Here is a 25373-nt window from a genome sequence, read left to right as displayed (position 1 = left end):
AGTTAGAACTCAGAGTGAGACTATTAATTTTATGTGGATTAGCTGGCAGATCTTGCTTACTTACTCCCTCGTCTCCCAAATCTACAATGGCACATATAGCAGTTGAAAACTTCAAGCCACAGAAAATTTGAAATGCCAATATATACCAACCCTGAATAACTCAGCTTCTTATTAATGACTGCTGTAATAGGCGTACAATGGAAAACGGAGGCAGAAATCAATGTTTCAGAATAAACTTAAATTCTGAATCAATAAAACACAAATAACCTCTCTTTTACAATGAGTACACATTTCAATTGGCTTGTATTTTATCAGTTCCAGAGTAAAGAAGATTTTGAAGAAGAACTACCATACTTCTTGCTATAGGTCAATAATCACTAATTTCTACACTGCAATTTATAGAGAGACAGATTTCCTCTATTTATTCCCTACCTTTGATGTTATTCAAGATGCTACTAGTGTTAAATGAGGATGGACTCCTGTTCAGCACATCCCCTTCGCCTGATGTATAAGTATTTTGGAGATCGGTTTTCCTAGGCTCCCCTTGCAGAATCCGTGGCTCAGAAAGGTCATCAACCTGGGGAGTTAGTTGCTTTCGTTGACAGTGACTTGGATCCCTTTGTACCAGAAAGGCACTTGGGTCAAAATTTTCACGAGGAAATTTAACAATTTTCTGAGATTTTATCCAGCGGCCATTTACAAACTGAAATCGTTTCAGGTGAATTATCTAGGGTGAAACACATTAAAGAAAACAAGGTGATGGTTATATCACAATGACCTAATCAAGTAATTTAAATGTTTGTTTTATCCTTCCAGAGATATTCACACTATAAGATTAGAACACAAATCAATTTGAATTGTACAATGTGTGTGGTATCTGGGTCCACAAAGGCAACATCTACCAACCAACAGTAGGTAGGAGATAAAGCTTTAATAAATAAATAAATAAACAAATAAAACGAATAAATAAATAAATAAATAAATAAATAAATAAATAGCAAAGCATACTTTGTGTTCTTTGGAAAACTTATAAATTCAAAAGTAGCAAAAGCAGATGTTGCATAATTTTAAAGACGAGAACAAGGCTGTGTTCCATAAAGGTAACAGAACCAATGGCACTGCAATAATTGCAATGAACATTTCAATCCTTTGCTGCAGCAGAACAACGCATTTAAGCAGAGTTACAGCATTTTCCATTTACATTATGTAAAACTGATAATACATGTGTAGCAAGTTCACATTGGGTCACCTATGATAGCCATGATTCAGTGGAGACAAAAGGGAACATAGGTTGATCTAAACCTTCCTTATTCTGTGAAAGTAGGAAGATGTACCCAGCAATCCGAACTCTTGTGATGAGTGTACATTTTTACTGTTGCCCAAAAGAAAAAGAAAATTATTGAAAGTTGTACCAAAATAGGGGGAAGCCTCCAAAGGTCCAGTTTTTTAGTGGCCAGGCAATGAGTCTTGCACTTGGAACAGTAATACATCTCATCTTCTCCCAGTTCTTCCTCACTGGTAAAAGCTCTTAGGCAGCTATCCAGATTGATGGGCTCCGCCTGAGCCCGTCGGCTTTGTTCAACACTTTCGTGCTCTTCTACAATCTAAAGAGGTTACCAGATAAGATGAACTTTGTATCTTGGCAACTTTCCTAATACAGTAGACCCTCAGAGTTATGAACACCAGAGTTACAAACTGCCCAGTCAACCACACACCTCATTTCGAACCCGAAGTACACAATCAGGTACAAGTAGCAGAGAGGCAAAAAAAAGCAAATACAGTACAGTACTGTGTTAAACAAACTACTAAAAAAACCTAAAGGGAAAGCAGCATTTTCCTTCTGCATAGTAAAGTTTCAAAGCTGAATTAAGTTAACGTTCAGTTGTAAATTTTAGAAAGAACAACCGTAATGTGATGTTCAGTTACGAACATTTCAGAGTTACGAACAGCCTCCATTCCCAAGATGTTCGTAACTTTGAGGTTTTACTGTACCTCAAAAACATACCAAGTACTTCAGATTCATGTCCAGGGTTCTTAGAAGTACCTTGCAAACTTATTGGGGAGTAACTTATTTAACTTGTTTGAAAGGAACTTCAAAAACAATTTTATGTGATAAAGTCACATGTCTGTCATCTTAATGTGAAGCTCAGGAACATAAATCTTTCAGGGGCTTAGGTATGACTGCAATACAGAGGATAGCAAGTTTCTCCACTTCAGATCATTAAAGGTGTTAGAGGAAGTGGCTAAAAAAGTCAAAAGTTTTTTTATAAAAACGAAATAAGCAGGGCCTGGGGCTATACTGTTTTCAAATGCTTTATTTTACCTAGAATTTCTTCAAGCAGTGACTTTTTAAAAAAAAACCCACACTTTGGTAACCATTGTGAAATTTAGACGAGTTATTTATTTTAGCTAGTTCTATGTCTCCTCTTTAGGATTATTAGGTAGAGAGATGTTACTATAGAATTTTTTAAAGACCTTCCTATTTTTGTCTGATTTCTCCATTTCTATTGTGCGGGAAGGAAATAAATATAAGGCGCATTTAGTGCCTTTCAACAGAGGATCTGAAAAAATCCTTTACAAATGTTAATTAAGCCTCAGACACTCACATGAGATACAACAAGTATTACACGTTCAGTTTACATATAGGCAAATTGAGGCACATTGAGGTCCATGGCAATTTGATGGTAGCCAACATAAAAACAGGATAACCTTAGGAAATACAGTTATTTTATTGTAGTATGTACTTAATGGCTTTTCCCATCTTTTCTGTTAATAGGATATTCATTTTCCCACTCAAAGTAAAGAGATGTGCAAATAGCTCCAAGAATCCATTATTTAGATGCAATTCTTTTAGTCTATCCTCTAGAATTTACTCATACTTGAAGCTAAGTTTATTAGCTACCTTCTAACCACCACTTGGGTTACTTCCCAGAGATTCTCTCTAGAGACAATTTATCTCTACCATTTAATTTAAAGTACTATATTATTGTTTCCTATGCTATGTTCACTCATACTGTGTCCTTTAAAGTGGGCATGGTCTCCTGTTGAACTCCACATGTTTTTGGAGACTCAGACTGACATCCGTTGGACCATTACACGATGCCTACAGAGGCATCAACTGCTCCTTGTAATAGTGGCCGACAGTAAAACAACCAGTCTACGCATGTGTGTAGGGATCAAGGGTAAGAAAGTCAGTCTTCGCCAGCAGAGTTTAACTCTCCATATGTCTGGCAGATACCTTATACGTCTTGAGGTGCATAGTTGAACTTCAATCTTTCCTTAAGTTACCATTTTTGTTCATCAATACAGGAGTATTGTTATGCAGTTAAAATCTCCTCCCAATTTAGTCTCACTCGTCCTAAACCTGGAAAGAATCTGCAAAAAGTTTTGGCCTGACCTTGGTTTTTGGTGTAGATTCTGCCAATCGTAACTTCTTTACACAGCTTGGAGCCTCTAAGTACCAGATTTCTGCCTTCCTTATTTTTGACCTGGTCATCCACCTGTAAAGCTATGTTTTTTTAAAAAAATTATTGCCACCCCTTGTTTCTTAGCATAACCTTCTCTCCTAACCTTGGCACCATACAGGGTCCGGTTCTAAAAGCACTTCTCAAACAGTCAGCCTCCCTGTACTCAGCTGACAATGATAATTGGGATCAGCAAGTATTCTAGGCATGAATTTTAAGGGGTGCCATTGGTAATATGGATCCGATTCCCTGAGGGGTGGAGGAATGAACTGGGAGAGAAAGAGAGCTGGAGTCCAGTGTTTTGCTTTTGCTCTCTGAAGCCATAATGGCTCAAGCAAGTTTTCCCTGATATAGGCATCTGGACTTTGGCTGAAGCTCGCCATGTGTTCTACCATTTACTTCAGGATGCAGATAAGGAAAGTCATCTATTTTACATTTAGATATTGAAAGACATGACATTTTTTGCATCACTTTTTTTTAAAAATACCCACACTTTTGCAGATGCTTGAAAATCCAATTCAAGCCAGCAAAGTCAACTGCTTAATTTGCCGTCATTACAACTAGCACATTACAGAATGAAATGTAGAGATATTGTGTTTCAACAGTGTCCCTACACGGACCCCCAAGTTCCAATATTCGAATGGTCTTTTACTAACTACTTTTCCACCGAGGGCTTGTTTAGACAAACAGTTGATGCGCAGCAAGCTTGGGTGTAAATCCACAGTGCACTGACTGGTCATGTGGACCCTGCTACTGTGCACTAAAAGTTCCCTCGAGTGCTTTGATCTGCTCCGCTGTGAAACAGGAGTAGGTCAACGTACACTGGCAACTTTTAGTGCACTGTAGCAGAATGCACACCGACGGTGCTCAGCACGCTAATTTGCTGTAAATGTATTAGGGCTGTTGATTAATCGTAGTTAACTCTCACGATTAACTCAAAAAAATGAATCATGATTAATCAGTTTTAAATCGCACTGTTAAACAACAGAATACCAATTGAAATTTATTAACTATTTTTGGATGTTTTTCTACATTTTCAAATATATTGATTTCAATTACAAAACAGAATACAAAGTGTACTGTGCTCACTTTATATTAACTTATAACTGCACTCACAAACAAAACAATGTAAAGCTTTAGAGCCTACAAGTCCACTCAGTTTGTTCACATTTACAGGACATAATGCTGCCGGATTCTTATTTACAATGTCACCTGAAAGTGACAACAGGCATTCCCATGGCACTTTTGTAGCCGGCATGGTAAGGTATTTACGTGCCAGATATGCTAAACATTCGTATGCCCCTTCATGTTTCAGCCACCATTCCAGAGGACATGCTTTCATGCTGATGATGCTCGTTACAAAAAAATGCATTAATTAAATTTTGACTGAACTCCTTGGGTCTTTGGGGGAGAATAGTATGTCTCGTGCTCTGTTTTACCCACATTCTGCCACGTATTTCGTATTATAGCAGTCTCAGATGCTGACCAGCACATGTTATTCGTTTTAAGAACACTTTCACTGCAGATCTGACTAAATGCAAAGAAGATACCAGTGTGAGATTTCTAAAGATAGCTACAGCACTCAACCCAAGGTTTAAGAATCTGAAGTGCCTTCCAAAATCTGAGAGGGACGAGGTGTGGAGCATGCTTTCAGAAGTCTTAAAAAAGTTTCCGATGCGGAAACTACAGAACCCGAACTATCAAAAAAGAAAATCAATGTTCCGCTGGTGGCATCTGACTCAGATGATGAAAGTGAACATGCGTCTGTCTGCATTGCTTTGGATTGTTATCGAGCAGAACCCATCATCAGCATGGACGCACGTCCTCTGGAATGGTAGCTGAAGCATGAAGGGACATATGAATCTTTAGAGCATCTGGCATGTAAATATCTTGCAATGCTAGCTATAACTGTGCCATACGAATGTCTGTTCTCCTACTTTCAGGTGACACTGTAAACAAGAAGCGGGCAGCATTATCTCTCACAAATGTGAACCAACTTATTTGTCTGAGTGACTGGCTGAACAAGAAGTAGGACTGAGTCGATTTGTAGGCTCTAAAGTTTTACATTGTTTTATTTTTGAATGAAATTATATTTGTACATCATTCTACATGTGTAAGTTCAACTTCCATGATAAAGAGACTGTACTACAGTACTTGTATGAGGCGAATTGAAAAAATACTATTTCTTTTGTTTTTTTACAGCAAAAATATTCGTAATAAAAAAATAAAGTGAGCACCATACACTTTGTATTCTGTGTTGTAATTGAAACCAATGTTTGAAAATGTAGAAAACGTCAACAAATATTTAAATAAATGGTATTCTATTATTGTTTAACAGTGCAATTAATTGCATGATTATGTGTGCGATTAATCACCATTCATTTTTTTAATCGCTTGACAGCCTTAAAATTTACACCACAGTATGCTGTGCACTAGCAGTTCCTCTCGACAAGCCCCAAATTCCATCTGACACTCTGAAATATTCTCCTTTACAGTCAAATGGACCAATCCACCCCTTATATATAACGGCACTGGTTTCAATTCAATTAACACTAGAGACTAATTTGGTCCAAATTAAATGATGCTATTATTATGCCAGATGTTTCTTGTACCTTTTGGATTGTTACCTCTCCATGTTCTGTAAATCTCCCTCTCTCATGACCTATTTAAAGGTTTTCAACTTCTTTAGCATACTGCAGTCCTTTTCCCACCAGCCCTCCAAACCCTGCCAATGTAAGTGCCAGCAAATCTCCAGAATGCACATCATCTAAACTCAAATCAGTTTGCTCCCAACAGACAGTCACAGCTAGTGACCCCTTCTTTCCTCAGCTAGCCTCTTTCACATTTCATAACAGAAAAACACAAATTAAGGGAATGCTCCATTCTCCACATGGCAGGATGTCACAAGCTGCCCCTTCACGGGCAAACACCGGCACAGTGGTGTCTCTGAGTTGTTAATACAACCCCTTTACTGCTCTAAGATTCCCCTGAGCACACTTGCCTGAGAATATTGGGTGATCCTGGCTGTCCTTCCTAACTATTTCGAGGGCCCTACAGAGCTCTTCAAAGCCCCACTGAATGACTATGCCTTCAACTTCCGGGTTTCAGAAACTACTAAACTTTGATTTTAACTATATTAAACAAACATCGTAATACCTTACAGTAACCTTTCTACTTCTTATTCTATTAGAGATTAAAGTCTAATTTTATAAGAGCTCAGCAGTGCTTCCCTTCTTGATCACAGTTAATCCCACGGACCCACCCCAGTGATCTTGCTTTCTCTCCCCTCAGGAGCTAATCGATGATCCTTCAAATTCCAGTCAACCCCCCCTGAAGTTCTGAACTGACAGCCTGGATGCAACTTCCATCCAGGACGCCAACCCTCTGTGTCTCTGTGCACCCACTGGCATACGTTCTTCACACACATATCCTGTCACACAATTTCACTAAAGTTTATTCTATAACATCTCAGATCAAACAATTTCAAGTTCGTATAGTCCCTTTTCCACACAGCACATCAAACTTCCTCTCACGTTAGGTAGCCCTCAAACTGATAGGTGAGATGTTTGGTTGAGTTTACACATAATGTGTTCAGGGCCTAAAATGCACTTTTTAAAGTCAGGAGGCAGAGAGCCAACAAAACTTGTGTCTCATCAAATGCAATAATATTTGGCATCAAATGCCAAATTTTCAGTGGGCATCCAAATGTACTTGTACTTACTATGCCTGTTGGAACACTCTCCTGCCCCCTGCTGCCCTTCCCCTAACTGTTCCTGAATATTCTGAGGGCGAGGCTATAAAAGATGCTGTGGGGCTCTGGCTACCTCAGTTCCTCTGACTGTGTCCACAGATCTGAGTAATTAGGACTCCAGGGAAGAGGGGAAGGTAGGCATGGAGCATGAATGTACACAGCTCATGCAGTACTGTCATCTGTGGAAGGTGGAATGTGAAGTCCTAATTAAACAGTGCTCTTCAAATACAGCATCCAACTAGAATGCTAGGTCTAGTGCATAATGGTTTGTAAGTGTGTGTAGCAGCTCTGCAAATTTCTACAATGGGTATATGCCTAAGGCATGCCAAGATATTTGCAGTGTAAAGGCCTGATAGGGATGTGGAAATATGCGTCCCATAAACTGAGAGCCCCAAATAAATCTTGGGGCTATTGGGAGAATGGATTCTAGGGTCAACATACAGAAACTGAATATTCTGACAAAGGAGTTGAGCTTTCTCAAGTCTAAGATGGGTCAGAGACAGTTACTGATTCTGAAGAAAGACGGCTATCTGGAATACAAACCCTTTCCCCTGAATTCCTTTAGAACTTCTTCTATAGCCCCTACTTCCATGAATGTGCAAACCACTTTTCTTAGTAGGTTCTCATGAAAGGGGCACCCTAGCTCCTCCTGAAGTAGTAGGACATGGAGCCAGTTTTACACTCCCTGTGAGCTCTTGGGATTAAGGTGTTGCAGACCACAAATGCTGAAGGAAACTGTCCTTTCGCCACTCAAGCCAGATACCTTATTGGAATCCAAAGCAGGGAATACAACAAGACAAGAGGCACACCTCTTAAATCATGGCCTCTTCCCCTTTGCAGCTACCACAGGATCTGTAAGCTTTCACACCAACGTATGGGAAATAATAAAATAAATACTTCGAAATTTTAACTTTATTTTCTTAACACTAACTCTTCAAAGGAGGTTAGGTCCAAATTGCATCTCCCTGGAGAGGTTCCTAGTCTGTCCGCTGCCCCAGTTGAAAGGAACGGAGGTGGCCAGAGCACACCCCTTCCTTTTATAGCCTTGCCCTTAATTTTCAGGAATCAAGAGAGGGGCAGACAGGGGTGGGAGACAATTCCTACGGGCACTGCTGTGACATGTTCCACTCAAAGCGGCACCACGGGTGCATCCCATGAGTAGGAATGTATAGCGGTCACTCAAAGAAGGGTCTGTTTTCAAAAGTTTACAACCAAAACGTTACCTTTTTAATTTATTTACAATTAAAATTTCAAGAATTGTCAGCCAAGTTCTGTTTGTAAAATGTTTATTTAAACTATGCACAGACAGGTAACGCAGTCTTTTAATGTACAAACTGAGTAGGACATCTTGGGTTTGGGGTTTTTTTTGCTTAAGAAGTTACCCATGAGGACACAAGTTTTTTATAGGCACAATTTACACACAAGTCACAATCCCAAAATCACTTACACATGCTATCTTTAGTTACATAAGTAGTCCCAATAAACTAATGAGGCTACTCATGTGCATTAAGTTTAGCTTGTACCCAAGTGCTTTCAAGATTGGAGCCTCTCTTTTTTGTGGATGTTGTCCTATGTTTAGTGCATTTATGGAGACTAAATCAAATGTCATTGTATCAGGATGCACTGGGAATATGCACCTTTTGTGGTTGTCAAAAGCTTCATCACGAAGTAAAAGGCCTCTGGATATACCAACGTCACACAAATTGCCCTTTACAGACAACCTTCGAGTTAGCTCTTCCCATTATTGATTTTGTATTCATTATTTCAGTAGAGGACGAAACACAAAAGCAATAAGGCAAGTGCCTAAATACTGAGAATATGTTTCTAATCTCGCTCCTGCTGAGATGGACTAATGATGAGCACGCAACCACGGAAGTGATGTTAAAATGGGATACATTTCAGAGCTAATAAAATACAAGTAAATATCGCAACCTAATGATGTGCTGCTGGGTTTATTTTGTAAATGATTTTACCCGTTCCTGTGATGTCTGGTAGCGGAGATGAAGGGCTGTAGGATCCCAGTCTACGGCGATGTAAGCATTTCCAATATAAGCCCTGTCTTCTGCACACTCGATTTTACACCCACGGCAAAATCTAAATGAAAAAAAAAAAAAAAAAAAACACCCTTAGCCTCAATGGTGACAGATGAATTATCCAATAACTTAGATTCCTGTTAATCAGAAGGATACTTTGTTCTCCTTCTTTTTCTTAGACCATGGCCAACACTGCGGTGTTTGAGACTTTGTCTTCTGTGCCAGAAAGGTGTGTTTTTACAGTAGGGTAACCCAGGCATGTTTGTGATCATTCTGTAACATCCTAGTGAAGACAGGGCACCAGTTGCTAGGCAAAGTCAACACTATTATCCTCACCCATAGTTGAACTTGCCTAGCTACCCGGCAGTTAAAAACCACATCCACTAGGATGTCACAGCGGGATAGCTAATGGACACACTTTTTTTGTAATCAAGACAAACCTGAATGCTTTCCAATGGTGCATTATGCAACATGACTAGCATCTGTCATGTGTGGCTTTCTTCCCCTCTCCAAATTTTGTGTAGACTTTTAAATGGGTGTGAGATGCAGGGTGGATTATAAGCTAAGACAAGGTCTTCCTCTTCTATGACAGTTTGTAACACAAATAGGCTTATTTTTTTATTTCTTTTCAGTCATATTTTTTCCTGGGTATGAAGTCTACAGGCCCTTGTGAAGACTAGACATCAAGAGGTAGGATCTCAAGATAAGCCAAGGACTGTCCAGTATAGTGTCAACATGATTAGTTTCAGGTTCACTAAGTGTTCATCTGCATTACAGATACAATCACACACTAGCTTGGTTGTCTCCTACAGTAAGAGATGTACCTGCTCTAATATATTTGATTTGCTTGTGAGGACAACAACATTTCAGGGTGTAAGATGGTTATACAGCTATATAGTCCAGCCTTAGGTGAATAGTTATACTGGTAATATGAATAGGCCCTAAGGTATAGTTGAGTGTTAAACCTTAAAAAACACTTGGTAATTTTCAAGTGTTTCACATCATTGAGACAAGTCAATGTCTGATGGCTTTTGGGGACTTTCGAGGGTGTTCTAGACGAAGAGGAAAGGTTTCTGGCTACTGAGAAATAGGTTACAGCTCTTGTCTATAGCAGCTCATACATGCCTTTCCCCAAGATGAACCACCTACTGTCACTGTCAATTCCTACTCAGGCTAGGAGGCAATGATTTATATTGGAAGGGTAGACTTGAAATAGAAAGACATTTTCTTCATGCAGAGAGGACGCGACCTGGGGACAAATAGTAAGGGCTTTTTGGGTGGTCATAGACTTGTCCTTTTTTGGGGTTGGGTATTGACTTGTCCTGAGGAATGTAATGGGTTAAAATATATTTTAAAACTTGGTGCTGGTCTCCTATGTTGAAGCTTGTGTGTCAGAATAGTTTTCAGTTCTGTAAGTCATAAAAGCAATTCTGCAGTGAAAGCCTGCCACTTGGGGGTTTTGGTTAAATTAAATTCCAAATTCTCATTGTTTGATATTATCTCTTGAAGTCCTGAAATTTATCAAAAATCCATTATCATAAATTAGATTTCTGCTTAAGTTATCCCCTGGCTCAATTCTAGAAAGAGCAATTCACCTGTACCATGGACACCAAGCACAAGAATTTCCATCCTTCTGAACCACCCTAAGGGTAAATGGATACTGGTACCCCATGCTGTCGTCGCTGAAACAGAACAGAATACAACAAGAAACATAAGTACTGATCGAATTCCTTACCATCCACCACACACTATTCACCCTACGTTTGATTTTTTGCTTGGAAGGAACGTTTAATACAGTAAGCAAGCATGATGGTGCATGAGATCACTGCTTAAGGGAGCCAATTCCAACCCATTAAGAGCTGCTTAACAAAACAAGACGCCTCCCTGTGTCATCTAAATTCCAGATACAAAGCAAACATTACAGTGTGTGTAAGTCTGCTCAGCAGGACAGTCACATTAAGCTGCAACATATTTTTGAGGGAGGAGTCCAAAGAGCAGCAGGCATAATTACAATATAAAATCAATCAATCACACAATCCTACTACAAGCCTCATTTTATCACATGGTAAAATAAAGCTATTGGACCATTTCCTGACAAGGACAGTAATAAACTGCAGAGATGGAAATTCAAAAATACTTTTCAAGATCCTGCTGAGGAAACAGATCTCACATAAGACTCTATAGCAGTAGAATTCTCTCCGCATCGGCTAGCGGATACATTGAGCCAATTAAGTAATAGTCCAGATTATCAGAGGTTCACAGGAATACCTTAAATTAGAAAATGGTCACTCATCTAATCTGAAATATATTAAAACATTTAATTCACTATGTTAAAGATAAGAGACTTGTTTAGCAGTCATAATGCAGAAAGAAAGCACCCTGCTGGGAACAAAGGGACATAGCGGAAAATTTGCTAGAGGCCAGATCCACACACACAGTTGCACATATACAACTGAAGAGAGAGAGAGAGAGAGAGTGTGTGTGTGCGTGCGCGCATGTGTGTGAAAACACACCTATTTAATTAAATCCACACAAAACCCTGTGTGGACATATTTAAGTCCATTTAAACCAGGCTTATGTCTGTTAGTCCTGTATACCTGGCTCTTTTCTCTTTCAAGTCTCATTCCTCTTTGAATACATTTAATAATTTGCCACAAAGCCAAACCTTCATCCCATTCAAGTCAAAAGCTAAATTCCCACCAACTTCACCAGGAGTAGGATTGCCATTGACTGAGTATCCATTTACTCCCCTAGCTAACATGGGAACAGACTCACTTGTTTAAATTAACTCAGCTATAAATTAATCCATTACACAAGCTACTTATGCAATTAATTACATTCCAGACCATCTAAAATCACTGCCACACAGTGAAAGGACTTATCAGTATCTAATTCTTAAAATACATCAACTGTGCTCGGAGCAAAAAAAAAAGTGAATTATTTTCCTGCACCAGGCTGCATAATGAATTATCAATCAATGATTCAAAAATATCCAGTATGTAAGAATAACTTAAATTGAAACCTAAAAGCATAAGATAGATAACTATATTAAAGGACCCATAGCATCATTATTTAATTTGTAATACATGAAGATGACATGTCTACAAAAATAACCCACCAGATGGAATCCGCAGGCAACAATGCATTTGAGCTAAAAATATATGCAATAGTTTCTAAAATAGTTGACATTTAGAGTTTAATTGGGCATTAAGACCATATCTTCATCTTATGGAGTGTCTCATGTCAGCAATTAAATTGACAAAGCAAGGCTAAGCACTAATACTTTTGAATCCTTATAAGGAAGTCTGTACCATAGTAAAGGGTAATCCCAAGCCATAGGTTAGCACATCCAACTCACCAGTCTTGTGCATGGTTACTAGCTTCCTGGGGAGGGAGAGGGCTGGCAAGCCGGGAAACCTGAATCCATACTGCATCATACAAGTCTTTTTTCCGAGTATGAACAGTACATGGAACAATTAATGGCATTCCAAAGAGACTGGGACGATTCTTCTGAGATGAAAGGAAATATAGTTCTGTCCGCATCTGTATTTACAAATGAAAGGAATAAACGTAATGTATTTTTGTGTGTGCATTAACTGATATTATAACCATTAGAAAGCTGACTCTTTCCACTTGTCATTCACTTCAGTATTTTCCTGTGCTCTGTTTGATCTTGAAAGAGACTACAATTCTACAATAAAATCACTGAGCAGCTCTGAATCATGCTAGTAAGTCAGCATTAAAAACTGGTTTTTTTGGTTGTTTGTTTTAAAGTTGAGTTACGGTCTGAAAGTTCTGTCATTGACTTTTTATTTACTATAGCAAGTGTCATATAGACCGCAATTACTAGGCTGTATAAGCATTTCCATCATAAACCTATATTACATTAAACTTCTATTTAATATTACTTAGGTCTTTCCCTTGCCCACCAACTGGTAACATTTAAAAACGTAAACAGGCACCTCTACATACAAGTCATCAGTCCCATAGCACAAACCCTGCCCAGTCTTTATCCCTTGAAAAAAAGATGGTATTGTGACTAGAAATCACAACAGGAAGTCAGATTTGGGCTCTGTGGACTTTGTGTGATCTTGGACAAGTCACTTAACCTTTGTGCTTTATTCTCCCCATCTATAAGAATGGGAACAATACATCCTATGTAACAGATGTTGAGGCTTAATACATTTGTGTTTGTAAAATATATTGAGATCTCTGGATAAAACAAACAAGCTAGTATTAGCCAGCTGACCCCTGCCACTAATAGAATGCCTAGAAATAGAAAGCTCCAAGCATGAACTTTTGATGGAGTTTCTGCAGGCAGTTTGCTTTGCCTTATGGGCTGCATAACTAGTTTGGATCTGCTAAAGAACATTACACCAATTCCCTAAAAGATCTCCTATCAACCCTTAAATGAGGCCTATGGTGGTGTTATTGGACAATGGTTAAAAAAAGCCCCACACAAATATACTGTGAAAAGAGAAGTTATGCAGCCTTCTAGCCCACAAACCACTGGCTGTAAATGTCAACCGCTTCTAATGCCTGAAGGCTGAGAACATATACAGAGTGCAGAGTTATCTGAGGCACTCAGTCAACCAGCCGTGACATTTATAGTTTAACTTGGCTACAGATGCATTTTACAAAGAGCAGTTGACACTAATAGAATGACCTGCAAATGTACCATATGCCTTAACTCTATACTGCTTCTGTAAAGGAGATGATGCAGCTCCAGGTAAAGGGAAAGAAAACAGTTTCAAGTAGCTTCTCAAATCAGATTTCTTCTGATCAGAGTGGACGCCTGAAAGCAAGATAGACTGGACTACAATGAACGGTCAAAAATGCGTCTTAGCACTAAGGAGATATGCTAAGAGTCACTGAGGAAAGTAAAACACCTACGTTAGACATTGTGGCTAAACTTTCAAAGGAAAGCATAACGTGCTCATACAACTTTACACGTATGTCTACACAACAGGTGATTGTGCATATAAATGGGCACTTGTGTTCCCTTCCTAGGATTGTAAATATACATTCATTCATCACAGCTCCATCCAAAAAAAAAAAAAAAAACAGTGCCTTTTACAAGTAGCCTACACCACACATTTGTAACTAGTGCAGAATATACTAACCATTTTTCTGTGGACTGCAATGATGTAGCCTATAAATGGACTATCAGAAAGCAAGGACATATGACCATTCAACATCCCATTGGCAAAGTTATTCTCTGTTCCACATGGCACTACAGTATTTGGCATTCCATTTGGAATTAGTGTTGGTCTGGGGAAATCCCCATTCATCATTATGTTGAGCATTCCATTAGCTGATGGCCCAGTGGAGAAATCTGAATTTAAGTACAAACACATGGTTACTGAATTATGATATTTGCACTATTAATATTTATGAACTATGATTCAGCTGCTTTGGCTACAAAGCAATCTGCTCAAACTTGCTTGTTAATGTTATCGTGTACAGCAGCGACCCATATCATTTACTTAATGCCAGGAATCTACACACCATAGTATACACAGACCACGGACAAACATTCACATCTATCCCTTAATACCACTTCAAAAACAATTAAGTCTTCGAGAAGCAGATGTAGCCAGTCCTACTCTCAATATACATCCCACTGTTAGCAGTGCGTCTACTGCTCAAAACAGGAGAATGAATCAGATTCTGTTCCCAGCTCTGCCAAAGATTCACTAGGTGACCTTCAGCAAATCATTTCTCTGTGCCTGTTATGCTCTTTTTAAAATGGGTAAATTTAAGATTAAGATATGTTGTGAATAATAAATGTTTATAAAGTGTACTAAAGTCCTTGGATAAAACACACAGTACAGATATTATTGTTCCTAGTATTGATGCCAAATCTAATTATAAATACACAATTAGCAACAGCAACCAGAACTGGTAACAGTGTTGTTTTTTTTAAACATTTCCTGTTCCATCCAATTGAGTGTATGAAATATTCTTCCCCTCCTCCAAACCATGCTTTTTCTTTAGGCTTGTCTCTTTCCCCATTATAAAGTTGGATTTTTCCTGTACCTCGCCATCTATATCTGATCAATTCTCTTGAGTCAATTTAAACAAATAGGAAAATGAGTAATTTCTTTTACCTGTTTGCACAGGACTAGAAGCTGACGTAGGAGATCCTGGGACCGGTATCTCAAACGCACATAAAAACCCATTCACTGATAACCGAACTTTCTGGTTGTCTTGAGGAAAGTTCTGTAGAGAAAAACAGAATACAAGGAATAATAGTATAATATAATAGTATTTAGTATTTTCCACTGTGATCCAACATACGTTTATTTGTTGAAAATGTTAATAAAAATTGTCTGCTTCAGCTTTTTATTTAGTCTCCCTCTTCCATCCCTTGCTGCAGAAAAGGAGAACCAGCACCATGGGAATTGCCAGGTCTCCAGCAAGTGCTTTGTGGACTATTGACGGTCCATTGATCACCCAGAGCCCCTGCTCTCTGTAAACATAAAATAGTTTTGAAAAATATTTTGTGATGGCAGACTTGGCTTTAAAGTATATAAATTTTATTTAGAATTCATAGGTTATTTCTCATCAGGCTTCAGCCCTAAAATATTTGGTAGTGTTTAAACACATGATGTCACTGCTGGTCTCTGAGTTACGCCCGGTCAAAATGAGAAAGTTGTATTATTTTACCTAAAAAATGTGATTTTTAAATAACTTTAGTTTAACTGGTGTAAATAACTTTGGTTTGGTCTGGTTTAAGAGTGGTTTATTTGGGTTCAGCTTAGAACAATTCTAAATTAAGCCTGGTTTAACCAAAATAAAAGCATTCACATGGACTCACACCATTTAAACTAAACTGATTTAAAAATCACATCTTTAGTTAAACTGGTGCAGTGTTCATGTAGACAAGATCTTATGTTGAAGAGATATGAAGGAATTTTAGTATGTTGATGTACAGGATTCAGTAACTACTTTAAGTACTGAAAGGATGTTGGTATCAATGAAAGCATGTTACCTTTATATTAGAGCTATGTACTTCTGCCAGAAGAATCTGTTCTGGTTTTAGCCCACAAAGTTCACTTAGCTGCTTTTTTAAACCTGTATACTTCTCATCCATGTTCAGTCTCAGCCCATATCGAACAGGGGTGGTACCATCTAATTTAATTACTTTAAAGGAAAGAAACACACTTTAGTCAGCAAAATGGCAGTGTTTTTGTGAGAATAATACATTTCTCATTTATTAAAAAGCTCTTGTTGCTTCCATTTTAAGACTTGATCTTTTCATCGACTACCAGACACTTTTCTAGTGTTTCAAAGACAAAAGAATGTCTTAATACTAGACAAGAGAACCTTCATTACCTGCATAAGTGTGAGAGCAGCAGTTAAGAGGATTTTTTTTTTTAAACACTATGTCTATTTTCATGTCTCAAGATCCAAGCATGAAAAATGACTTTTCTTCAGTAAAAGGTTTGAAGATCATGGTACAGTTCTGCACTAGGCACACTCTCCCAAAGACTATCTGTATAATCAAATTGCTATTGACCTGAAAACGGTCTAGAAGGCCTCAAATTCTGAATATTATACATTTTAGTCATCAAATCTTTTAGTTGAGACAAAACAGGTGGCAGCGCCTGAACTATGCTCACTACTACGTAAATATTTGATAGCGAAATCATTTTTTTGCTCTAGTGTAAATTAAGCCCACTGAAATGAGGTAGATTTTAGTATGTAAAGGGGCACATTTATGCTAGAATATTTTACCTCAATTCCAAGAATGGTCCAGCTGCATTAGTGCTAAGTGCCAGTATAGATGGGACTCTTACCACTGTGCCCTGAAAACCTGTTCTGCATCACTGCTGGAAAGTGAGTATGTTTTAGGACAGGCAAGACCAGAGTGATTTAAATTCGACTACCCACCTGTAATTTCTAAGTGCATGTAGCTATCCATTGGAAGAGGCAAGGATAAAAAATTAAAAGGGTCAAATCGAACACTTATGTGCCCACATGTTTTGCATTTTACTTGGGACCTTAGCTGTCCATGAAACAAATCCACTACGATTGATCTGTTTCTTCTCAGATGATTTTCCCAGGCCTGAAACAAAGTGCAAAAAAAATTAGAAATGTAGCACAATTGCTTGGACTTGGCAGGAGGAAGTGTGTTACGAGATTCCAAGATATTTATAAACATATGGTGCTGTACTATATATGCTGTACTAGAAGTTATTTGACCAGTGTTGTAAACAAGCAGGAAACAATTTAGTTTCAACATTAGAAAAACGTTTGTGATTTAGGACAATCAGCCTGGGTTACAGCTTCTTTAAGTAGCTCTGGGCACAATCACTCGGTATCTTTTCAAGTTTTGCTATACATTGCTTCTGAAAAAGTGACTTCCTTAAAAGGACATTGTGAGGTTCCACACTTATGTTCTCCTCACAAGTTTTAGGTCAAATGTACTCAGCTTACCAGTAACAGTGATTTTTCTAGCTGCCTTCAAATACAATGTAATATATGAAAAATTCAAGCTGTGTTTATTCTGCCACTATTATCTGTCACTGATAATAAATATTCTACAATTTCAATTTAGTGACCACTTTTTTTAAGGTATGAGGCAGAACAGAATCGAGCTTGGTCTTCCACAGATCTGCAAGAGTAAAAATCTATCTGTGGAAGACAAAGAGAGAGGGTTCAACACAAAGGGAGTAGACTGGCTGAACAGAAAGGTGACATTTGTACAAAGTCACTTGTCTATTACTGCAATTTAAGAGATGTTATGCTTACTGAAATAGCTTACTGAAATATAATAATAGTATATTAACAGAAAGCTTGCTTCAATCCAGTCCAAAACATCCTTTTTAAACTTATCTATGTTTCTACAGATACACATAACACATCATGTATCTACACAACAACAAGAAAGTTTGGCACGTTAAGAAAAAAGGGAAGAGTCTCATTAATTTTTACTCAGCATCCATGTGACTGAGCAATCTATAGCTAGAATTTAAGGATCTATCCTACAAAAATATTTATTCACAGCATTTACAGTTTCTAATGATCCAAATATGATTCTATGTTCAGTTCAGAGGTAAACACTGTACAGATCCAGTATGTAACAAAAGAAAATACAATAATAGTATTATAATGGAAAATGTAACCTTTAACCTTACTGACAAGATAGAAAGCCAATATTAAAAAAAAAAAAAAAAATCACAAAAAAAATGTGTATTTACCAAATTACTAAGAAACCACATATCGCTCCCAGAAATACCATAAAATCCGCAAGTATAATCTGGCTTTCATTTTAGAGTGCTTGGCTTCATATATATGTTTCAGCTTGCATGAAATCTGAAATTTGAGGGCATATCGCAGACTCCAGAAAGTGAAAGCCAATAAATATGACCAATGCAAAGGTCATGGTTAGGAATGAATTCCTGTTTACAAAAATATACTTTTGGAAAGTTGGATAATGTTACATTGCAATATAATATTTATTTTAACCTTTTATAGCAGACTCAAGCATCCAAGACAAATTTCCTTTTAACCTCACTCAGAGGTGGGCAGGTAAAACTCTTTATGCCATGGGGCAAAATATTTCAGAAATTGTCTAACTGTCCTGCTATTCTACTGAGTCTACAGACAAACATTCCTATGCAACATGCTTCAGTGAGGTCATAAATTTTCATGGATCTTGTTGAAATGAACCGATAAAATCATCATCACTTGCTAAAAGTACCGTGAGGAATCCTATATTGTATTTCAGTTGGATTAAATATTGCTTTTTTTAAAAAATAAAAATAAAAAATCTTTATATCACTGGTTCTAGAGTGCTGTCAGAAAATTGTGTGTCAGTGCAGATTCTACTTGTCTACTGTCAATAACTTCCAGTTCAGACACACCTCTGCTGCCACCTCCCAATCGGGTCGGCCATCACTGTCTTTCAGTTCTACATATGGCTTATCATGAACTCTGTTCAGATCCTCATGAAGACCATCCAGAAGAAAAGCCAGAAGCTCCTGTGAGTCCTGCTGCTGGAAACCATTAAATCTTGGAGCATATTTTGCTATCGTCCACTGTATAAAAAAAAGTAAAAACCAAGACGTTATTTGATATTGAATCACAGAAACCTTTACTTATAATAACAAATTAACCTAGTGAAGATGTATGATGGTGACCAGTGTAATAAACTACATTTTTAAGTGTTAAAGATGACCACATAAGTTTCCAGGGTAGGAGCGAGGCCAATTGTGAGTTGTGTTGTCTTTAATCTCTTATCAAGGGAAATAAAGGGCCGTATTGTCAGCCTGGTGTGCACATAAGCCAGAACTCCCATTAACATTAGTGACTGTTCTGAATCTACAGCTTCTGCACTGGATTATGACATACCCCACAAAAAGGGTATTACAATGACCATCGTCATGTGTCATATTCGTGACATACCTGTACATGCTTGTGTGACACATCCTAAATTGTAATTTAATTTCCTAAGAGATTTCTAAATTAAAATTCTTTTAGGTGGGTACCAAACGGTACAATAAATATTCAAACTCCCTTCCAGTCCTACATTTATACGATTCTATTTCTCCAAAGACTGCAAGTAAAATTTGCTACTGGTATCACTGCCTACAACACAGACACTTAAGCTGCACACCCAAGAAAAATTTAGAGGGTGAATATGAATTTTCTCTCAAACTGTCAATACAGAAACACTGATGGCAGTATATTTATTGAATGTACTAAAATTTTGAAGGCCATATTTACCACAGCCAGAAGTAAGTGGTAAAGAAATGTCTTAATGGTTAAGTTCAGAGCAAATATGACCATTAAAACATGCTGAAGTATCATTAAGGAAACTTTTAAAGAATATTATAAAACAGACAACATCAAAAAGCAGAAAAGGAAAATACATCTGTAATTTTTTTGGACAGTAAATTTTTTGTAATTCCACATCACTTTGCTACGTATAAATAAGGCACATTAAATCCTTACCCGTAGCTTTAATGGAGCTATGTTCTTTTGAGTCCCACTCCATAGTTCCTGAACCAAATCCCCATAACACTTGGCCATATGTCCTTTCATTCCTATTGGATTTGTCCTAGAATTCATAAAGTATATTCATTGATGTTTTAAATAAAATGAGCGCTTACAAAGTATGGTGGAGGAGAGTGTTTCAGGCTAGCTAGTATTGGTTTATCTCATTCAGCAACAGAAGTCTCCCTTTTTAGGTATGTCTAATCTAGTGCCTGTTACCAGGGTGCCATTTCAGATTTGGGAGGCGGGGGCACAACTTTAATTGTGATTCCAGGGGTTACTTAGGCACCTGAAAACTCTAGGGGAGGGGGATGGCTCAGCTCAAAAATTTGAAAACTGCTCAGGGTGCAGGCAGGGGGATAGCTAGGGGCTGTGTGCAGGCAGGGGGAAGTTCAGCATGCAGGCAGGGGGTAGCTAGGGGCTGCGCGCAGGCAGGGGGGTAGCTAGGGGCTGCGCGCAGGCAGGGGGGTAGCTAGGGGCTGCGCGCAGGCAGGGGGGTAGCTAGGGGCTGCGCGCAGGCAGGGGGGTAGCTAGGGGCTGTGCTGGGAGGTGTGTGGCTCGGGGTGCAGGGAGAGGAGTAGCTAGGGGCTGTGTGGAGGCGGGGGTAGCTACGGACTGTGCGGAGGCAAGGGGTAGCTCAGAGTGCAGGCAGGGGGGTAGCTAGGGACTGTGCCGGGAGGGGTGTGGCTCAGGGTGCGGGGAGAGGAGTAGCTAGGGGCTGCGCGCAGGCAGGGGGGTAGCTAGGGGCTGCGCTGGGAGGGTTGTGGTTCAGGGTGCTGGGAGAGGAGTAGCTAGGGGCTGAGTGCAGGCAGGGGGGTAGCTCAAAGTGCAGGCAGGGGCTGTGTGTGGGTGTACTGCTGCAGAGAGTTTGCTGTTGCAGGGCCAGCCATGCACTCAGTCCCTAGTTGGCACAGTGGGGGCAGCTCTGCAGGGTAGGGGCTGGGGCAAGGAGTGCGCTCTGCCCGCCCGGCTTTGTGCAGCAGATCAGGAGGCAGGCTCCCGGTCCTCAGCAGTGCTGCCAGCGGGGGCTCCACAGCAGGGGCAGCGCAGCGGCTGCAGAGAGAAGCGGAGCAGGGCAAGGAGGGGGAGCATTTTCCCTCCCACTGGGAACTTCACCCCAATATTGTACAAACTCAAGGAAGGGCAGGTCCACCCACCCCCTGCCCTCCCTAAATGGCACCCCTGGCCTGTTGAGAAGTTGAGTGCTTATAATATTGTGATTGAAAGGACAGTCATGCTGCCTACTTTTGAAGGCAAAAAGAATTTTAAAAGGTTAACACATTTAAATGCCAAAGGTCTCACATAGGTGTTACCTGTTGAGTTCATAAAGATGTTTTCCTGAGATGAAATACTGTGTTAGAGGTTGTGTGTTACTGACACACTGGATACTAGAATTCATGAAACACGTATTACCCAGATTACTTAATCCAGTGGCACCCTTTTCAGTCGGAACTGAGGGAAAAGAGGTACAGTTTTTAACATGATATATTTTAAACACTTAAGAAATACAATAGAAGAAAAATTAATCTACAGTGAGATTTCACTAGAAGATTACAACCTCCTTCACCCTGCCCCGTATTACAAGATATCAGTCAATGTAAAGACAACAGACTTCTGAGATACTGAGTGCCCTAAATTTTCATTGAAGTCAACAGAAATTGAGGGTGTCTGGCAACTTGCTAGAATTGGCCCTATTATAAACCACGGAAAAGATACTGGTAATCAGTGTAATCCATGTTGTTTCTGCATCAGTAAATAAATGATTTTCCTGTTCTGCAGTAGCATTACCATATCATTGCAATTTTTTGTTGTGTTATTCTTGTTCAATAATACCGAAGTCTTCTTCAACTTAAAAAACCCGTAAAACACAGAAATATGCAAGTCTTATATTATAAACGAGGTGAAAAGGAAGCAACTGATTTTCCAAAAACTGTTAATCCAATTTCAAGATTAGCTGTATTCAGAGTTTGCTGAATGTTGCAGGACTTGATTACCTCTGAATTCAACAGCCCAACACTTTTAGGAGCTAAAGCTACATCACAGAACAAAATAAGTAGAACAGTTGTAACATGTCTGTACCACTATTTTCAATCTTTATGTTAAAAACAAAATGGTTCCACAAAACAGAAGATATTATAGTTTTCCCCCTCATCATAACTGCATTACTGCACTTGAACACTTACCTTTATGTCTGTCTATTTTACTACTGTTTGCTATAAATGACATCTCCTCTGGCCAGCTCATGTCTTTGTTTCGAACTAGAAAGAAACACAGTAAAACAAGTTTTATTTTTACCTACTCCAGAGAGCTGATAATGTAGTTAAAGTGATTTCATTCATTTCCAACTGTTTATTAAAATGCAGAAACTGGTTTATTATTTCATTTTGTTTTTACTTTACTAACCATACATAAAGACACTACTGGTAATCTTGAGATTTCTTTCCTATTGTAAAAGCCAATTTTCAGGATTTATTAACTTAATATTGTATATAGCATCAGATAACTAGAGACAGATTGATTATGGGTCCAGATGCAATAGCTTTCTCTTTACCAGAAAGATAACTTTTAATTACAAAGGGACAATAGATTCAAATGTATTTAGATATCAGCATTAGGGGGAAATGATGACATAAAACCATGCCTCAAAGTGAGAACAAGATTTAATTTGGCCACTTAGTCATCAAGTATTCATCAAATTTTAAGCCACAAAACTCCACATTCTTACTTTTGGGTAAGTTAAACATGTGCACAGAGGATATGTCTACACTGCAATTAGACACCCGCAGCTGGCCTGTGTCAGCTGACTTGGGCTCAGGGGCTGTTTAATTGCGGTGTAGACTTCCGGGCTTGGGCTGGAGGCCAAGCTCTAGGACCCTGCGAGGTGGGAGGGTCCCCGAGCTCAGAAGTCTACAGTGGAATGAAACAGCCCCATTGCCTTAGCCCCACGAGCTGGGCCAGCTTGGAGTTTTTATCTGCACTGTAGACGGATCCACAGAGTGTAACACTAGACATGTGGTTTTGTGAGTGCAACAGCCTCATCATCATTTTTGTTCAAAAGTTTATTTTTAAAAAGATTTTTATGACATTATAATCAGTACTAATGCAAGGTTTGAGGCCAATGGGAGGATGGATTAAGTTTGTACTTAATCTGTTCCCAAATTTAAGGGGGAAGCTCAAGAGTCTGGCATTAAATTAGCTGAAAGGTCACAAATCTATATGCATTTCTGCCATTGACAAAGGCCCACTCATTTTTAACGGTTGTTTCCAGTAGTGGTGAGTGTGATGCTGGCAGACCAGGTGCCAGCTCATGCCAGTGCCCCTAGGCCTCATTAAAGATTGAAAACGCATAGCTGGAAACCAGCCTGGCTCACCTGTGTGTTAGTATTGTTAAAACAGGAATTAGATGTAGTGATGTGTTTAGTGTTTGGACTTTATGAAATGCTTGAGAGTCACTGGATGCATTAATCTCACTTATAGTATTTGTATCCCATGTTATAAGGTAATATTTAAGTGTTTGCTCTGTAACTATAAAAGGGTTTGCTAAGAAACTGGAAACTCCGACAGGACAGAAGCATTACTAAGTGTGAAATACTAATTAATAACAAGAGGTGTCATCTCCTGCCCAACAAAAGAAGGTCTATCAGGAACACCAGACAAACCATTGTGGAACATCAATGGACAAAAGACTTTGTTGATTGTTCTCCCCACACCCATGAAGCGGGGACATGCACAAACACTCATCGCATCACAGCTTGAAATCTGGGGGAAGGGAATGAAAATCCCTGTCAAAAAGCAATGATCACACGCTGGTTGAAATTTGGAGAAGGCAGTATTTTTAAGCATAAGCAAGGGATTCCCCAAGCTGCTTAGCTTGTGTTAGTCCTAAAGGACATCTAGAGATTGCACATTACAGTAGCTTCTATTACCTTTTGAAACCTAAGACAGTAGCTCATTTGTGTGGGTATATGTTTACCTGCTTTAATCTTGTAAATAACTCATTTCTTTTCTCTAGTTCATAAATCTTTAGTTAGTTTACGATAGGATTGGTTACAATCTTTTGAGAGAGATTTAAGGTACAACTGACCTGGGGTAAGTGACTGGTCCGTTGAGACTGGGTGTAACTGGAATATTGTTGTGATTTTTGGTATAAGGGACTATCTATCACAATGGCAGGCATCTGGGTGGAAAGTTATACCAGAGTGCCCAAGGAGATGGTCTGTGACTCCATATTAAGGTTGTTATAGTGCTTGTGGAGCTCACACTTGATACTTGGTTGGTGAAATCTAAAATTTGGAGTTTGTGCCTTGGTTTGTAACAGTCAGCCCTGAGACTGGCACACACGTTTGTGAGCCACTCCAGACAGCTTGACACCCAAAATGTGCCAGGTGCTTTTGAAAGACAGAAGACTACACGATGCCTGCACCAAAAAGTTTAAAACCTAACCCATTAGGGACTGAAACATGCAGTGCTATTTCATGATCTGCTGCTTTCTAAATATGTTCAAGTGTCACAGAGTGCAAACCTTTGTAAATAAAAGCTTGTGTGTGTTTTTTCAGGTGGTGGTGTTGGAGAGGCTGCTTTGCACTTAACTAGCACTGTAAGCATTGTGGACCGTTCCTGAGATTTTCCTTGTAAGCCAGTTATTATATAAGAGATGTATATGTTTTGCTCCCAAAGCACTGCATATGTTTGACATAGAAAAATTATATATTTGTCTAAAATATATCTGTTGATCTTAATGCAGAAATTAATAAATCTCCATTATCCATTTTTATACCTTCTATTACTAAGTGCTGCTCATCTTGGATTTTCAGGTATTCTAACATATGATCCTCGTCATCCAGAAGAGTAAGATAGTTCTGCAAAGAAAAAATTACTGTTTATTTCTCGTTTTAAAAAAATTCGGAGGCTATTTTAAATTTTAATCTTAAAGTAACAGGACTCAGAGTATTAGTTATTTCAGGATATAAGTTGATTACCAGCTACCTACTGGTATACATTAATTAAACAGAGCTACTTACTTGTATCTCCAAAAGTATCCACTGGCTTTTTTTGCTATGTATGTTTTTTCCTTATAATGAGGATAGTGGCATATTGGATGAAACCCTAGCTAATTCATAA

At 38.8% G+C, this 25373-nt stretch overlaps 1 protein-coding gene across 4 annotated transcripts in view; it reads right to left on the bottom strand.

The window, feature by feature from the left end:
• USP32 (ubiquitin specific peptidase 32) overlaps positions 1-25373 on the bottom strand; it is a 147528-nt gene that overhangs the window by 5931 nt on the left and 116224 nt on the right. For all 4 annotated transcript variants that reach the window (XM_054008217.1, XM_054008219.1, XM_054008220.1 and 1 more), the window contains exons 18-31: positions 25030-25111; positions 22436-22510; positions 21566-21704; positions 20211-20316; positions 19121-19294; positions 17145-17319; positions 16243-16394; positions 15359-15470; positions 14372-14583; positions 12607-12791; positions 10844-10930; positions 9189-9309; positions 1413-1604; positions 433-727 (exon numbers count right to left, since the gene is read on the bottom strand). In XM_054008217.1, the coding sequence (XP_053864192.1) occupies positions 433-727; positions 1413-1604; positions 9189-9309; positions 10844-10930; positions 12607-12791; positions 14372-14583; positions 15359-15470; positions 16243-16394; positions 17145-17319; positions 19121-19294; positions 20211-20316; positions 21566-21704; positions 22436-22510; positions 25030-25111 (2107 nt within the window). The remainder of the gene's footprint in view (positions 1-432; positions 728-1412; positions 1605-9188; positions 9310-10843; positions 10931-12606; positions 12792-14371; positions 14584-15358; positions 15471-16242; positions 16395-17144; positions 17320-19120; positions 19295-20210; positions 20317-21565; positions 21705-22435; positions 22511-25029; positions 25112-25373) is intronic.

This window comes from Malaclemys terrapin, chromosome 18 (genome assembly GCF_027887155.1).
Source record: "Malaclemys terrapin pileata isolate rMalTer1 chromosome 18, rMalTer1.hap1, whole genome shotgun sequence".
Lineage (NCBI taxonomy): Eukaryota > Metazoa > Chordata > Testudines > Emydidae > Malaclemys > Malaclemys terrapin.
This window is presented reverse-complemented; position numbering and strand designations above follow the sequence as displayed.